The 15,762-nt window shown below is 48.7% G+C and overlaps 6 protein-coding genes across 6 annotated transcripts; 3 read left to right on the forward strand and 3 right to left on the reverse strand.

The window, feature by feature from the left end:
- The first annotated feature begins 52 nt into the window (after positions 1-52).
- Positions 53-698, forward strand: BO85DRAFT_445283 (uncharacterized protein). The gene is made up of 2 exons (XM_025659224.1): positions 53-253; positions 431-698. The coding sequence occupies exons 1-2, from the start codon at positions 221-223 to the stop codon at positions 629-631; spliced, it is 234 nt and encodes a 77-aa protein (XP_025519804.1). The 5' UTR covers positions 53-220; the 3' UTR covers positions 632-698.
- Positions 699-1,293: 595 nt separating this feature from the next.
- On the reverse strand, positions 1,294-3,361 carry BO85DRAFT_388980 (putative mitochondrial carrier protein). Its single transcript, XM_025656731.1, has 2 exons — positions 2,556-3,361; positions 1,294-2,504 (listed from the first exon to the last, which is right to left on the reverse strand). The coding sequence occupies exons 1-2, from the start codon at positions 3,028-3,030 to the stop codon at positions 1,735-1,737; spliced, it is 1,245 nt and encodes a 414-aa protein (XP_025519805.1). The 5' UTR covers positions 3,031-3,361; the 3' UTR covers positions 1,294-1,734.
- A 393-nt stretch (positions 3,362-3,754) lies between these two features.
- BO85DRAFT_445287 (ubiquinol--cytochrome-c reductase subunit 7) lies at positions 3,755-4,901 on the forward strand. Its single transcript, XM_025659225.1, has 4 exons — positions 3,755-3,978; positions 4,206-4,314; positions 4,391-4,444; positions 4,653-4,901. The coding sequence occupies exons 1-4, from the start codon at positions 3,863-3,865 to the stop codon at positions 4,740-4,742; spliced, it is 369 nt and encodes a 122-aa protein (XP_025519806.1). The 5' UTR covers positions 3,755-3,862; the 3' UTR covers positions 4,743-4,901.
- Positions 4,902-4,916: 15 nt separating this feature from the next.
- alkA (DNA-3-methyladenine glycosylase II) lies at positions 4,917-6,763 on the reverse strand. The gene is made up of 3 exons (XM_025659226.1): positions 5,428-6,763; positions 5,239-5,361; positions 4,917-5,184 (listed from the first exon to the last, which is right to left on the reverse strand). Exons 1-3 carry the CDS (start codon positions 6,477-6,479, stop codon positions 5,121-5,123), a joined length of 1,239 nt encoding a protein of 412 aa, XP_025519807.1. The 5' UTR covers positions 6,480-6,763; the 3' UTR covers positions 4,917-5,120.
- Positions 6,764-9,759: 2,996 nt separating this feature from the next.
- On the reverse strand, positions 9,760-10,369 carry BO85DRAFT_445295 (uncharacterized protein). Its single transcript, XM_025659227.1, has one exon. It carries the CDS (start codon positions 10,199-10,201, stop codon positions 9,890-9,892), a length of 312 nt encoding a protein of 103 aa, XP_025519808.1. The 5' UTR covers positions 10,202-10,369; the 3' UTR covers positions 9,760-9,889.
- Positions 10,370-11,603: 1,234 nt separating this feature from the next.
- On the forward strand, positions 11,604-13,329 carry ecm33 (GPI-anchored protein Ecm33). The gene is made up of 3 exons (XM_025659228.1): positions 11,604-11,899; positions 11,966-12,806; positions 12,868-13,329. The coding sequence occupies exons 1-3, from the start codon at positions 11,839-11,841 to the stop codon at positions 13,169-13,171; spliced, it is 1,206 nt and encodes a 401-aa protein (XP_025519809.1). The 5' UTR covers positions 11,604-11,838; the 3' UTR covers positions 13,172-13,329.
- The last annotated feature ends 2,433 nt before the right edge of the window (positions 13,330-15,762 follow it).

Here is a 15,762-nt window from a genome sequence, read left to right on the forward strand (position 1 = left end):
TGTTTCCTTCCTTTCCCTACCGGATTATTCCGGCCCGAGCATGTGTCTCTTCTTTCACGCCCTGCAGTTGCTCTAGAACCATTCTAGTTAGTAAGAACCTTTGCTTAGTTGTTTACTTAGACGGGTTAAGTTATCCCGGATGACTTTGGTCGAAAAGCGTATCTTCCTGGCCACCAGTCAAATCCCTAATCCCTTTTACAAGAAAGAAAGACCGTAAACCATGGCCGGAAAGACACTAGGCCGATCATCGGGCGTGAGTCACTCTTTTCATCTTCTTATTCCTTTGCAATTATTAGTAGTGGTAGTAGTTGCTGGTTTGATCCCATGACAGTTGCTGCGAAAGTATATATTCGGTTTCTATTGAACAGCACATACTCTGGATGATCACCATTCGACTTACCTTAGTAATTAACATACTATCTATGAACAGTCCCTCAATGCCCCAATAGCCGCCTTCACCATGGCCCTTCTGCTTGGCTCCTACTGCATCAAATCCATCCACACCGCTCGTCGCGAAGCGCAATCCACATCAAGCATCGCAACCACGACGCCCCGACCTACTAAGAAGGCAGAGTCGCAGTCTTCATGGGTACAGCAGGCACTGGAAGAGAGTCGAGAGGGGGAGAAGTGATTCTAAATCTTACACAAATTATGCGTTGTATATACTACTACTACTACTACTACTACTACTACTACTACTTATTACTTCATGTCTGGGACATTTTTTCAAATTTTCATTGCATTGAATCAACACACATAACAATCTGATATGCAGTGGCTAATATCAGCACCACAAACACAACAAATCAACATCATATCAAATTAGTCCATTATCAGAATTTTCAGTGTATCAATGATCATGTCCCATATCCATGGCGGATAGCAGGATCTACCATTAAAAAATTATTCATCATATAAATGGAGTCAAATGATAATATAACCACCAACACAAAGAAAAAAAAACAAAACAACGATTCAATCGTAGAGAAGAATAGCAAGTCGAATATGCATCAATCATCATCATCATAAGCACAAATACATTATTGCGCAATAGAAGAATGATATCAACCAACAGTGTCGGTTAATATGGCTTTCAGCTTTCATTATAGCCATGGTTGGTGGGAAGGAAACAAACCGCACAGAGAATTTCGCCGGTGGTTTTTAGTGTAACTGTCACGTGACTTTCCCGCTGATGTCATGTGGGAAACGGACGGAGAGGGGGAATGCAGCTGCGTGCATGGATGATGGATGTATCCCCCCGATTATTTTCATCAGATTAGCTGCGTAGTTGTTTTCGGAATGTTGAATGCTATTTATCTTACTACGAAGCATATGTTCTAGAGGGAAGATTTGTATGTATATACAATCGCAATTGAGGTTTATCGATCCGGGGGAAAAATGACAAGAACGCTCACAACCATAACCACCAAGAATTTCAACAACTCAGAACAAGACTAGTTTGTTTGGAATTTCACATGTCAACAGCACATCATACATCTACCCCTACTCCGCAGGGGTGTATCGCTGTGCCGAGGATGTGTCGAAAGGATCAAAACAACGTGCAGGCAGGATATCATGGGCTGCAGCCCAGGAAATGAATGTCCTCTATGGTAGTGTATCTTCGCGATGTACGACTAGCACGGAACAAAAATAAAATCGCTAGGGTGCAATAAATCCCAGCTCAGGTGCGATGCCCTTGGCTCGTCACCTTGTCACAGACCATCCGTCTAGTAATTAGATTCCACTGTCTGATGTGGCCTCCAGCTTCTGCAGCTTCAACTCCCCCTCATGTTGCACATGTCCAATGGTTTTCTTCAAGTACTCATAAGTGAGCATGGTGGTCATCGCAGCCGGGACTGCCCGGAACAGGTTCGTGCCGATCCCAGAGTAGAATGCGCGCCAGCCTTCTTCTCTCAGAATGGTCTGGCATGTGCGAATGATCCCCGTGTACCGGGGTCGATTGGGCATCCCGTCCGACGAAGCCGCACCCGGGGGCCTGCTATGACCCTGGGGGTGATCCATCCCGCCGCGGAACGAGATCTCTTCGGGCGAGGCCGCCGGTGATGTCCTCTGCTGCGTTTGGAGTCGTGTCCGAAGCACTTCATGCGGGTATGTCGCAGTGCTGGCACAAACCTTACTCAGGAATGTCGCGGATGTAATGCCCACCCAGTGCGAGCTGCCAGTATCAGGATGTTCGCCAATACTATAGCCCGTAAATGCCATTTTCAAGTATTCGTAGAGAGGGAACTGAATGGCCACATGCGCCAGTCCCAGCAGCGCTGGAGTCAGGCCGGAGTAGAACGAACGGATTCCTTCACTTCTGTACATTTTGCGGGCCGCATCCCATGTATTTTTGTATTGCCACGGAGCCCGGTAGCCTTCGCTGCTTGACCGGAGGCTCTGTGACATAAGTCGTGTCTTAATCACCCATATCGGATTTGTCGCAAGTGTCGAGCAAGCGCCCGCCGTTATCGAGGCGTAACCTCGTGAAAGCCACCAACTATCTGTTCCAACGTCAGCCTCACCATCACCAACCCCTGGTTGTCACTCCTCACCTGTTGTTTCGTAGAAATACTCCCGAGATCGATCGTAGACCGCTAAATAGACCGCCCACGTCGGCAGGTATCCCAGGAGCATAGGACCCAATCCTTGATAAAGGCCTCGAATGCCATCTTCCCGCCATATTACTCGTCCAGTTCCCAGCATTCCCCGGTACAGTGTCTTAGCCTCGACCGACTTGCCGCCACGTCGTCGCGCGAATCCACCCTGAGCCTGCAACTTGGTCTTGATTACATCAAGAGGACAGGTAACGATCCCCGAGGCAACGCCCGCACTGGCCCCGCAAAACGGTGTGATGTAATAATCCGGCACACGTGTAGCAAGCATTTCGAAGCGATCCAGAAAAGTAGGTTGGGATGGAGACTCGGCCGATACATGAAGCGTAGACGATGGCGGGCTGTCCGAAGTTGTACCCTGCTGCTCTTGAGAGCCGCTGGCAGCCCCCGACGGGCCATGGCCTTCAGAGAACATCTTTCCAGCCAGCGCTCAAAGCAGTATGCAATCCGTCTACTATGTCACCGAGGGTTCCCGGATCCGAGCATATCGGTGCTCGCTCCGGAACCCAAAAATAACCCGTGTGTCAAATCGTGGTGAGAGGGGAGGAAAGCGTGACGTCGTTCGGGGCGAAGGTAGAACAGAAAAAACTACCCCGAGACAGTGAATTGAAGGGTTTTTTCTCTCAGAGAGGAGCCGATGCTGCCGGGAGGAGTGGGCGTAATAAGGTTGGCCTATCTGAAGCACAGACGGGGCGGGGTCTGTAGGAGCAACGCAGCTCCCCTATCGGAGTGAAAGGGAATCGAACTAAGAAAAATGTTCAACGGATTGATAATAAGCGGCATGCCCGGTGAGTACAAACCAAAGTATTAAATCAAAGACCGTCGGGGTGAAGTCCGAACAGAAGGGAGCGCCGGTGTTAAGAGGAAGCAGACGGAACAGGACGGAGCAATGAGGACGGGATGAATTGAGCTGGAGGGATTGTCTTAGTCGTATTCCAGTCAGTCAGGTGGAGTGGAGTTCGGGAATGAGTGAATCTTGTCCGCCTCCAAGCGCGCCGCTTATTCGGCCTGAGGCACACATAAGCCCGTCACGTGGAAGACAGTCCTGACTGTACTTCTCGGAAAGATCCCTCATGCCTCAGGCATCAACATCGGATGTTTTTGGGAAAGTCACCCGCCGAACCTCCGTTTTGCACAATCTCCAACGTCGGGCCATCTCCTGCTCAGCTTGACTGACATTTCGCGATCCTCCCCCTCCACACCACCCCGTCAATTGGACCCGATCAACCCCGCTGGGATCATTCACCATGTCCGCTCCCTCACTCGCCAGCTACATCGTCAAGCGCCCCTTCCTCAAGCGCTGGATGATGCCCATTGCCCAGTGGTACACCGATGCCTCTGGTTACAGGAGACTCGGCTTGAAGTAGGCGACTCCCTTACCTTCCTGGGCGGTTCTCCCGGACCAACATCAGCGACTACGAATCAATGGCAAAGACAATGGATAGATTTCAATTGCGGGGGGATATGTTATATCAGCACCCTCCACTTGGCTATCCATATCATGTTGCTGCCGTCGCCCGCTGGTCCGGGCATCACGAACCAACCCATACCCATACCTCCATTGCAACCATCAACTAACAATCAAACCAGGGCTGATGACCTGATCCCCGAGGAGAACGACGTCGTCCAGAAGGCCCTTAAGCGTCTCCCTCCCAAGGAGGCCTACGACCGTGTCTTCCGCATCCGCAGAGCATTCCAGGTCCGTCCCATACCGAACGAAACCCAACCCAACTACCGAAGAACACAAAAACTAATATGATATGCGCAAAAAATAGTGCTCCATCTCCCACACCCTCCTTCCCGCTTCTGAGCAGACCAAGCCCGAGGAGGTGAGTCGAATTCAATCCGTCAATTGCCCGTTCAGTTTCTCCGCAAAAACGCATCGGCCAATCCCGTGAGCGGGATTTGTAACCCACCTTGGTTACTCCATATTCATGCTTATGTTGACTGGACTTGATATATTGTCTTTTTGTTATGATAATTATCGCGTTTATGACCATATTCATGTGGTGGATGCTAACTGTCGTCGTCCCCCAGGATGTCGAGTACCTGAGCCCCATCATCCGCGAGATCGAGAAGGAGAAGCAGGAGCGCGAAGACCTCGACGCCCTTGTCGTCAGACGGTAGATTATGCCTCTGATGGCTTCGCTGAACTAGATTACTTTTGTTACGGTATACAAAAATGCCGCTGGGGTTTTATAGACGGGCGGGTATCACTAAGTATCAGAGAGAACTACTTGCTGTCCTGGCTCGGCTCGGCGGGCATGCTGCGAAGAAGAGAGGGGGAAGAGAGCATTTGGCTGGTCGTTAATTGAAGCTTTTGATTTATGGTGCTCAATCACGTGTACTGATACTGTACAAATTCACTCGTCATCGTTCTCTAGTTGGCTGTAGCAGACCTACATACGTTCGACCTCTCCCGAGTAATGTACATATAGTAGTTCTACACACTATACCCATCCGATGCTTGAGATCTATATCCTGTCTGTATATACCAAGTAGTATCTACCCACCCAACACAGCAATATTGACATCCGTCACCCGCCACATATACCACATGAACAAGCTCCTAGTACCAATGTCAGACAACAACCCGATGAAAAAATCAAAGAATACCACATACCTATACGGAGCAAACTTCGCCGCCAGCTCCAACATATCTTTTTCAGGCATATACTTGAACTTACCGCCACCCTTTCCCTTCAGCTTGTTTACATCCTTGCCCACAAACACCGCACAACCTCTCCTGCAACAAGTCAGCATCTGCCCATCACACTCACCACCACCCACAGGTAATCAAAAAGGAACATACTGTACACCCAAATCCCCCGTGGAAAACACATCTATGCGTTTCAGAGCAAAGCAAGCAAACATCTCCACAGACCATTTACCCAGACCCCTCACAGCAGTCAACTTCTCCACGAGCTCCTCATCACTAGCATTCAACAACATCCGGGCACTCAGTTCCCCGTTGGCGAACTTCTCCGATAATCCATGTATGTATTCCGCCTTGCGCTGGGACAGACCTGCTGTCCGGAGCGTGGTGATATCCTTTTTGATGATGTCTTCCGGAGTGGGGAAGAAGCTTGTTCTAGTTGTACCACCATCTTCATCCTTCTTATTATCATTGGTGTTGGTATTAAATAGCGCCACAAACTTATCCCTGATCGACTTCGCCGCTGCCCCGGACACCTGCTGTCCAATGATACTGCTAACGAGACTCCGGAACGGATCAATCTCCTCGGCTAGACCCTCCGGCGTGAACAATGGGCAGGGATGTTCGCGGATGAGCGATTCGAGGCGCGGATCTGTGGCGATCAGGTGCGCGGCTGCTTTCTCGAGAAGCGTGCCTGTTGTGGCGGTGGGACGGGGCCGGCCTGTCTTGCTTGGGGATGCGTCCGCATCTGTGCCTGGGGGGTAGGCGACTAGTGATGAGCCGTGGGGGGTTAGGAGCGTTGCGTTGGTGTGGTGCGGTTCGACGGGTCGGTCGAGTGGGGGAGGGGTTGTTCTGCTGCTGGGGGTGGGGATGGGGTCCCAGATGTTGTTAGTAGTGGTGGTAGCAGTGGTAGTGGTAGTATTAGGTGACTGTCTGCTGTTGTTTGAGTGCGATGATGATGTCGTTGGTGCATCTGTGAGGGGAGAAGCTTGGTCCAGCTTGGGATTCGCATTTAGCTGCGCTTTCTTGCCCCTTGCTGCTGCTGCAGGCTTTCGTGTCTTTGAGACACCGTTTGTGGTTCTGCTGGCTGCTCTCTTTGTTTGAGTTCTGGGTTGCAGATGTGGGATAGTGCTGCTGCTGCTGGTGGTGCTGTTGTTCTTGGATACTGACGCTGCGGTTAGACGAGCGGAGCGTCGTAGGGTCATCATTGAGTCAGTCGCTGTTCAGCAGAATGTATCTTGATATAGTATATATTTATTTATGAGTGAATGAAGTAAGGATTTATTGCTGCTCTTGTTAGTAGGTAGTATGATCAGTCATGGCGGTTCGTATCATTGGAGTAGTACTATGATGAGGATGGAGTACATAAGCTCGGGAAGTCACGAGCAGCAAGCTGTCTTAGCAATCAACCTTGGTTGGTTTCCTGTCTGTCAGTTTTCCATACCGCTTGTTATTGCGGTTTTCTCTTATCCCCCGCATTTGAGAGGTGTGAAACATCATCACTGCGATTTGAGGTCTTCAATGAGTTCAATCACTTGTTGTTGTGTCATATGACATTCCGTGGTTAGACACGCTGTATGTTGAGTAACATGATAAACCTGCAGTATCATGGGTCCTGGGTATGATTAGTCTAGGAAATGAACCCAAGAAATTATTGTTCATCAAAATATTTCAAAATGTTTTAGACTGAACATCAATGATGGCGAAATGTCATTTTGTTGGATTCTAAATGGTGGCAGCTACTCCGTACTGCAAACATGAAAGTCTCGTGCCGGGCAGTTCCATCCCCTAACTTAAAATATACATTTATCCATCCGACATACTAGACCTCCTCTCCCATCCACACTCAATTATGTACGTAGTAGCAGTAATCATGACCCCATCCACGGTTCGCGGACACTTTTTTCTAGAATAATAAGAATGTGGAATATTTACCCGGTATGGAATCCTCCGGAAAGAGGGGAAGAAAAATACTTGAAATCTAACTATGGATCTCGTGATGCGTAGGGCCGTAGGCATCAATCAACGGAGAGAAAAAAAAAAAGCTTCTATCAGAACCACCACCATCCCCCCTCCACCAAACGTTGCGATTTCATTTATCTGAAAGGAAACTGTCCGATTGGCCATGTTTCACTGGTTGATATGTGTTGTAATTCGTAAGGGCTTTTGATCCCGATGGTCGCAGGCATCGCTACTACATAGTACTACATACTATTCCATAGAAGAATATACGATCAATATGTTGGTCTGGTGGCCCACGATGATGATAAGATGCGGAAGATCACCGAAACCGATAACATGACTGGTGTATATTCTTTAGGCTACTTGGTGGGTAAGTAGGACTCTAGAGTCGGACGGAAACGACCGAACGCAGGGAGCTTGCGCGTCATCTCTATAAAATCTTTTATCTCAAGGCAAAAAAAAAAAAAAAAAAAAAGACCTTGTGTGCATCCACGAAGGTCAAATAGTTTGGAAGCGCGGCCCAGCCACTACGTAGGTTGATAAAAACTAACTAGACTACTCCGTACGGACCTTCCATAGACAGTGTGAAGTGCGTGGTGAACCTACAAAGTACCAAGGTATAGATCACCCCTAGAGGAAGCCGGTTCCATGGGATGACATGTTCATCCGTGGTAGGTGATTGGTAAGTAAGGTCTAGTCCACCAGGTAAAAGTAAATACTTATCTGACAACAATTGAGCGATGCCTAAAGGGGGCGCAACGACAATCCTCCACTGGTCGGCGAGTGGGTTTTTTTTTTTCTTGGGCTGTAAGTATGCCCATCATCCACTGCATCCATCATATTTTGCCCGAATGGGCATTTAACCCCGTATTGGGTACTCCCGTAGACAAACAAGCATTGGTTTATCTATACCGAACGTCTTATCCCGAGAAAAGAAAAAGCTTCGCTCTTCGCAATGGAGGAGAAGGCATACGTATGTTTGCTTTTTGCCCCGCCCATTGAGGTTCTGAACATCATGGGATCGGGGTGTGGCTAAGAAAAAGGGGGTCGGTATTGGGGCTAGGTTACTATGGTGATGATGATGATGGTCGGGGTGAGTTGTCCCATGCCGACAAGCTGATCCGGTCGGTCCCCTTGTACGGGCTTTGATGCTAAAGCTTTTAGTGAGCGGATTGGGTCGTTCTAGCCGTGATATAGGGGGTAATTGGGATGGATGATTTATGGTTTGTTATGATGGATAGGGGAGAGTTATGATGTGCAGTGCTCGGCAAAAGTATCTTATGAAGAGGGTGTATCATCCAGTCCTGGGAGTTGTAGAACGCCAGAATGATTCCGATGCTTTTGGGCCTCATTGCCACTGCTGAATGATCTGTCAGTCAAAGTCAAAGTATACTCCGTCCTCGAACGATTCGATCCCAACCCCCCTCTACATCATAAGTTGTCATACTGGATGCGTCAGACTGGGAGACCATATTCAATCCTTATCAGGCAAAACAGTGCTAGCCGGTTCCAGCCACCCGCGTCTAGTGGCGTTTGGGAGAACGTGCTCGGTGGTAAGATTTATCGGCTACTTCATTAGTACATGCGCTTTATTACGCAGCGTCAGAAGTGAAACATCGGCAATGAAAGAGGTTGCAGCAGCTTGCCTTGGCCAAGCCGAGGTTCGACATGATTATCATTTGAGAGGCAAAATCGACCAACTCCATCCAAATATAACCACCGCGAACAAGAAATAGGAAATCTCATCAAAGTCAGTTGCAAGGGCGGCTCGCGCCACTTAAGGAGCGAGATTATCTCCCAGGGCAGTCTTATTATTGCGACGGATAGTTGTGGAGTAGGAATGGGTCTGATAGCTGAAGAACTCTAAACGGATCGAGAAAGAACAAGCAATAGTGGCAGCGACCACGGCGATCGCTCTTTGCCAGGTTTTGATAATGCGCGCGGGATTCTCCTCGCAGGGAAGTAATCAATCATCCCGTTATTCCTTTTTGTGACGGGTGAGAGGATCATAACGACGGAGAATCCCCTTACAGCGCATAGCCGGGTGTATACATGGAGATCTGACTGACCCTTTCTGCAACCGTTCAAGATCTGAGACTCAACTTGGAATTTGTCTCGCTTTTGAAAGTCTCAACGAGGCAGCTATAGATCATGTCATATCATGGATGTTTCGAGTCATTGCCACTATGAAATTAGCATGGGAAGAATGCGCCTATGGGCAAGCAGCTTTGGACTCTGGCTGACCGCGCCGGGAGTGTCTAATCATCTTATCCAGCCGGCCAATTTCTATCGCGGTATGGTATGTAAGATACGACGACTGGAAATTACAGCACCAGCACTCGGAGTACTTTGTGGCCAGGCCAAGTGGGGGCCACTAACAGTGGGTATGGGAGTTACAGCCGTGTTACGTATAGCTGTAAGACACACGTGATGCTCTCCCCCTCAGAGCCATCGATTCGCCACTTTATTATTAGCTTCCCGAGACATTGTTTTGTTATGATTCTGTATCCACCGGTACCTGAAGCCAAGACGAGAATTGAGTTTTCAGGCATGAGGTCCAGCGCATTCATCTTGGAAGTCAAAGAACAAGAACAAGAATGAGTTCAAACTGAAAACGGGGATCATAGCAGTGCCACAGAATGGACCGTTAGAACATTTACCTTTCTTTTTTGTTTTTCGCCTCAGTCGTCTGCCGTTTTCTACACACATACGTGTCCAGAGGCAAAAGCAACTCAAAGGCATCTAGGCGACCGAAATTCCAACGCGCGAACAGGGCGCTGCATACCAACGTAAGGCAGGCAAAGGACAGGACTTGTGAGGGAGGACGGAGTCGAGTCCGCACTGGGAGGAAAAGCGGGTCCCCCTCAGATTCCAATAAATTCAGATCGACCACTATACAGCGACCGGACTCGCTAGGTGTTGTTGAATTTGATACTAGCATTCTTAGAAGCTTCGTGGTGTCACTCATGCTGCGGGCGATGGAAAACAAGCTGACTTGGCTGCGGTTGAGTGGGAAAGGGATAAATAATAGGCGAACAAAATCGATGGTGGAGCGAAGGGATAAGCCAATACTGTGTTGGCGATATGAATATATCCTCCATAGATACTCCGGAGATTCTATTGTAGATAATTAGTCGACCTCACTAGATCACACAGGCCATCGCAGGCTCAGTGAGATACATGTATAATTTGTTCCTGGTATAGGATGCTAATATTAGTCAGGACCTCCCTAGCAATGCGCGATTGGGGTCTGGCCCCTCCTAGCGGCAGGATGCTAAATTTGTCAGTATTGTTACCTGCCACAACGAATGTCCGTGATGAATCGAGTTGCATTCCATTAGAGGAGTCACCTGTCAGTTGTGGTTGACGACTTCCTGATGGTTTCAGCAATGAGATGCTGATGTTTTGAATGGGTGGCGGGGGGCACCAATGGATGATGTCGGGTTGTTCATAGATTTCACAAGTCAGATCGACTATTGTAGTATGACGTTTGAGTTGTGAATGGGAAGCCCACTTCACCATCGCAGCCAGAAGAAACGGGGCCAGACTTTTTCGATACAGTCAAAAATACGGAGTAAAGTTGCCTGCGGGAGTGGTTGTTAGTATCTAGTCCGATTCAAGCTGCTGCATCGGCTCGAGCAATGAATACAAGCACCAGAAGCCTATGCTTGGTATGAATGGTCAGGATTTGCTGAGAGCCTGAGAGACGGGGGAAGAAGGGGGGAAGGAAGAGGAGCCAAAGGGATGGCACAACGAATCAGCAGACGCATGAGCAAGAAGTTGGCCATTGGCGAGGTGTTACAGGATGGAGCAAACTAAACCAAATGGACCATTCGTTTCCAGGACCAAGATCAGGATTCCTCGATTTCTTTTTCCGCTCTCCGTTACCGTGGGCCAATCGCCCACCTCCCGAAGTTAATTAATTAAACCAGGACAGGCACGGTAAATTGTGTAATTTACGGGTATGAGCAGCGTTCATACGCAGGTCCGGTAACGTCGCAAGGAGAGAAAGACGCCCCCTCCCCGGTCTCAGGTCCACCAGCCTTTTCGGGGCCACGACTCCTTTCTTGCCTTGGTTTGTCCTCCCTGAAAGTCTTCCCACTTTCTTCTGAAGAAGATTTTCTTTTCCAGCCATCCAGTCCTTCTTTCCCTTTCCTCTCTCGTTTCTCTCGCTTTCCTCTGTCCTTCCCTTTCTTCTTTCCCCTTCTTCCCTTCCCCGTGCAAATCGTGCCTGCCTAACCTGCGCACTTTCTCTCGCTGAGGGTCTTCGTCCATAAAGCTTCTCCTTCGTTGAAGCTCTTAATTCACTCGCTCGCTTATTTATTGTCTCACAAGCCCCCCTTCTTCAGCTCTTACGCTGCTATCCGTGTCAACAAAGGGCCTCGCCTCGCCCCAGTCTGCATACTTAACCATCAGCCGTCATTGGTAGGTCGACTTTTTCTGATTCAAGTTGCTGTCTCATCTGCTATCTTTGCGCCTGCCACGACTGGGATTGGATCTGTTGGATTGCAGTGTGAAGGACCTTGGCAGTGGCTCAGAAGCAGTCGAGGTGAACATTGGTAACTGACATCTTCTCGACTATACAGTCTCAAGTTATCCTAAGCAATGGCTTTCATCAAATACGCCCTCCCCGCTCTTGCTGCGGCCCAGGTCGCCATGGCTGCCAGTGAGTACCACCCGCGATAATCTGGATGAAGTGAGTAGTGAACGGCACTTACTGATAACAATTTAGGCTGTGGTAGCACCGACAGCACCATCACCATCTCCAGCCAGAGTGACCTTGACAGCTACGCGACCTGCACCACCCTCAAGGGTGATGTTGAGATCAGCGAGAGCGCCTCTGGTGACCTCACCCTCAACGGTGTCACCTCCATCACTGGTGGACTGAGCTGCACCGGCGGCAGCAACATCACCTCCTTCAGCTCTTCCTCCCTGAGCTCCATTGGCGACACCTTCAAGCTGGACGGTCTCACTACCCTCACCACCCTCAGCTTGACCAACCTCACCAGCGTTGGTTCCATCTCCTGGACTGCTCTCCCCGAGCTGCAGTCCCTGGACTTCACCAAGGGTGTTTCCGAGGCCGGCAGTGTCACCATCACCAACACTGGTCTTACCAGCTTGGACGGTATCTCCCTTAAGACCGTCGGTACCTTCGACATCACCGAGAACACCAACCTGAAGACCGTCAACGTCAACGAGCTCACCAACGCCACTGGTCTGATCAACTTCGCTGGTAACATGGACTCCCTGCAGATTATCCTGCCCAACCTCGGTACCGGTACCAACATGACCTTCCGTAACGTCAGCGGTGTCTCCATCCCCTCTCTCGAGACTCTCAGCGGTCAGCTTGGTTTCTGGGGTAACACCTTCACCAACTTCAGCGCTGCCAACCTCACCACCACTGGTGACCTTGTCTTCGACGACAACACCAAGCTGAACAACATCAGCATGCCCGTCCTCAAGACCGTCAACGGTGGATTCCAGATTGCTCGCAACGACAAGCTTAAGTCCATCAACTTCCCCGACCTGAAGGAGGTCACTGGTGCCATTGACTTCAGCGGTGACTTCGACGAGTAAGTTTCTCCAGTTGCTTTGTTCCGATAAGACGTTCTGTTTGCTAACTCGTGTGTCCAGGGTTTCCCTCTCTTCCCTGACCGAGGTTAAGGGTGGCTTCAACATGCAGAGCACTGGTAACTTCAGCTGCAGCGCCTTCAAGACCCTGCGTGAGAACAACGTCATCCGTGGTACCTACACCTGCAAGGCCAGCACCTCCGACCCCACCACCAGCGATGGATCCTCTGGCACCTCTTCCTCCACCAGCAGCAGCAGCAGCTCTTCCTCCACCAGCAGCGACAGCGCCTCCGTCATGAACGGGGCCAACATGCCCGCTCTTGGTCTTGCTGCCGTCCTCGGTGGTCTGATCCAGTACGCTCTGTAAAGGACAAATTGATACCAAACATTTGTGTGTACGCTTTTTTGAAACCCTTATCATGGTCGTGTAAAGTTGCCTAATAAGCAATTGGTTTCCTTTAATTCCAGTACTGTGCTGTTTCTTATGATAATAATTGAATATCGGTTTGCTTGAGCCAAAATTCGCACGGCGTGGCATTGTGCCTCGGGAGATGAATTGCTTTTTTATTTTTCTGTTCATTTTGAGCATGAGCATCAATTTTATTTTGAGTCGTGACAGGTGAAGCGGGTCGAAGGAGGGTGATAAATTGTACGAACCGGACACCTGGCGAAGTGCGCGAGGTGGCTGGGTTTGCTGCGGTCAGGCCTCTTCTCGGCCCTGTGAGCTGTCGGATTGTGTTCTATAGACGTTCCTTTGCAGTTTACGTGTGCGTTTTGCTACATGACAGTATGTTGTTTTTACTCTATACGCTAATTCGCCGTCCATAATTGACGTATCCTATTTCTCATTCTAAATTGAGATTGCCTCCACATCTTTCTGCCTTCTTAAGTAATGTCTTGGTGTGGTCTGGCCTGGTCTGAGATGTGGTCCGAGGGCAACTTTGTCGGATGTACTTATGTTATGTCCTTAGTTTGCAGCAGGAATGGAGTCTCGTGCTGTCTGCTGTCTGTTCATCTGTCTGTGTGTCCGTCCGCCCGTCTAACTAACACCAGCAGCAGCAGCAGCAGCTGCTGCTGCTGCTACTACTGCTACATGACCGTGGCGAACGGAAAGTTAAAGTCCGCGCAGATGACCGGCTCTTGCCTCCCCTTCCCACCTCCCGACCAGGTGCATATGCGAGACTGACTGCATTGCTGGCCGTAAGACACCTCACTCAGAAGTGGGACTCAGGCTGTGAGCACTGAGCAGACACCAATTTTGTCTCTTCTTCCCCCTTAATTCTCTCTTCCCTTGTAAATATCATAATGTAGTAGTATATATATAGGATCAATATAGGCGAGTGAGTATATCAGAGTAGAGTTGGAGTCAACGATTCTTTCTTTATCTCTCTCTCTCTCTCTTAGCATCATGGGGGAAGAAGGAGTGAGAACCGATGTGATTTACTACATCTGTCATCGTGGATCTGAGGCATCGATCGTGGGATTCAAAGTGCTCGTGAATGTGCGTGGGTGGGATGCAACCATACCTACCTACTTACATATACATATACATATACATATATATACATACAGAGTACATATTTCCAGAGCTGTGAGTGTGAGTGTGAGTGGAGATTTCCAGGCAAAGCAAACTGTCGTCTGACTGACTGACTGTCTGTCTGTCTGCGTGTGAGTTCAGCTGAGCTGAGCTGACTTGCTTGCTTAGGTCTTTTGAGATCGACTTTAATCTCCTATTCAGGCTGTCTGCCTGTCTGTTCTCTCTGCGGGAGAGCGGATTTACTTGCTTGATTGGTCTGTATCGTAGGTAGGATCGATCTTAATCTCTCTTAATACGTAGTACTCCACTGCTGCTGCTGCTGTCTCCATCATGTGTTGCGGGCCGCAGATGTGGATGGAGTCGAGTCCCGGAATGACCGGGGGTTATTGTTGTTGTGTGTTGCATTAGTATGCATGTATTGACCTATATCTCTTAATGTAGTACTCTGTAGATGGAGTTGGTTGGCTGGTAAGTAGTCTACTTCAAACGTATGTGGGTGTTCTGTTTACTTTCCTTTGCACCACCCCTCTCCTCCCTCTCTCTGAGTGATTATGTACCGAGCTTAAGCAAGTACTACTGCAGTTTATTAAGTACGTAGGTTATTGTGTTGTGGTTGAGTGGGTAAGTAAGTAGGTAGTAGAGAGGTTGATGTGTCAATTCAGTTCCGGTGAGGGGGGAGCATCGAAGGGGGTGGAATGATGGTTGAATTTGTGTTCTGTTTAGTTATATTTAGTAGTTAGTTGGTTAGTTAATTAGCTACTTGGTTGGTTTGGAATTAGTTGTTTGAGTTGATAGTTAAATAGTCAAGTTAATTAGATTAATGTTATGGATAGTTAGTGGAGAGAAAAGTGAAAGTCTGTCAGAAGTACGGAGGGACTATTTAACTCTGAGTATGATGGGATTGAATCTTCATGGTGGAATCTACTACTTGAAGATAGTCAGTGAATGTGTAGGTTATACTATCTCTCTTGCTACTTTGCTACTTGCTGTTTCTCTTGGTAGTGTATGGCTATTGTTTAAGCAAGGTATAAATATATGCGGCAGGTTTCACTTTATTTCCTCACTTTGACCTTCATGCTTGACAGATAAACTTCGTCTATTTAAATTGAACACTTTATTGACTGCAATTGCCTTCTGACTACCTGCCTATCTTTTTATACATCTACTGCTCCATAAACAACACTGGGGCCCGGATTTGGGATCCCGGCCACCTGGCTGGCCGGATGATTTTCCCTAGCCCATCTGGTGGGTAAATAGACCCACGATGGACGGGTCTGCGATCGGATTGGAATTCCGTACACATTTTAAATTATCGAGTCGATGCTGCTATGTTACCAGGACTTTTTTTCCCTACACTTTTTGTTGAGGAGATAATGTTCGCAAGGGCCACATAGTGTCTGTGTGCCTACGGAAAGTCCGGT

This window comes from Aspergillus piperis (assembly GCF_003184755.1).
Source record: "Aspergillus piperis CBS 112811 unplaced genomic scaffold BO85scaffold_2, whole genome shotgun sequence".
Classification (NCBI taxonomy): domain Eukaryota; kingdom Fungi; phylum Ascomycota; class Eurotiomycetes; order Eurotiales; family Aspergillaceae; genus Aspergillus; species Aspergillus piperis.

What these genes read in the sequence shown, in the direction of transcription:
- alkA (XM_025659226.1), bottom strand. Translation starts at nt 6,479, where the DNA reads ATGATGACCCTACGACGCTCCGCTCGTCTAACCGCAGCGTCAGTATCC. An exon ending in ACGGGGGATTTGGGTGTACA is followed by an intron (nt 5,362 to 5,427) that starts GTATGTTCCTTT and finishes GACTTGTTGCAG; the next exon opens with GAGAGGTTGTGCGGTGTTTG. An exon ending in GCGAAGTTTGCTCCGTATAG is followed by an intron (nt 5,185 to 5,238) that starts GTATGTGGTATT and finishes CATTGGTACTAG; the next exon opens with GAGCTTGTTCATGTGGTATA.
- BO85DRAFT_445287 (XM_025659225.1), top strand. Translation starts at nt 3,863, where the DNA reads ATGTCCGCTCCCTCACTCGCCAGCTACATCGTCAAGCGCCCCTTCCTC. An exon ending in GCATCCGCAGAGCATTCCAG is followed by an intron (nt 4,315 to 4,390) that starts GTCCGTCCCATA and finishes CGCAAAAAATAG; the next exon opens with TGCTCCATCTCCCACACCCT. An exon ending in AGCAGACCAAGCCCGAGGAG is followed by an intron (nt 4,445 to 4,652) that starts GTGAGTCGAATT and finishes GTCGTCCCCCAG; the next exon opens with GATGTCGAGTACCTGAGCCC.
- BO85DRAFT_445283 (XM_025659224.1), top strand. Translation starts at nt 221, where the DNA reads ATGGCCGGAAAGACACTAGGCCGATCATCGGGC. An exon ending in CACTAGGCCGATCATCGGGC is followed by an intron (nt 254 to 430) that starts GTGAGTCACTCT and finishes ATCTATGAACAG; the next exon opens with TCCCTCAATGCCCCAATAGC.
- BO85DRAFT_445295 (XM_025659227.1), bottom strand. Translation starts at nt 10,201, where the DNA reads ATGAGTGACACCACGAAGCTTCTAAGAATGCTAGTATCAAATTCAACA.
- ecm33 (XM_025659228.1), top strand. Translation starts at nt 11,839, where the DNA reads ATGGCTTTCATCAAATACGCCCTCCCCGCTCTTGCTGCGGCCCAGGTC. An exon ending in CCAGGTCGCCATGGCTGCCA is followed by an intron (nt 11,900 to 11,965) that starts GTGAGTACCACC and finishes ATAACAATTTAG; the next exon opens with GCTGTGGTAGCACCGACAGC. An exon ending in TTCAGCGGTGACTTCGACGA is followed by an intron (nt 12,807 to 12,867) that starts GTAAGTTTCTCC and finishes TCGTGTGTCCAG; the next exon opens with GGTTTCCCTCTCTTCCCTGA.
- BO85DRAFT_388980 (XM_025656731.1), bottom strand. Translation starts at nt 3,030, where the DNA reads ATGTTCTCTGAAGGCCATGGCCCGTCGGGGGCTGCCAGCGGCTCTCAA. An exon ending in GTATTTCTACGAAACAACAG is followed by an intron (nt 2,505 to 2,555) that starts GTGAGGAGTGAC and finishes ACGTTGGAACAG; the next exon opens with ATAGTTGGTGGCTTTCACGA.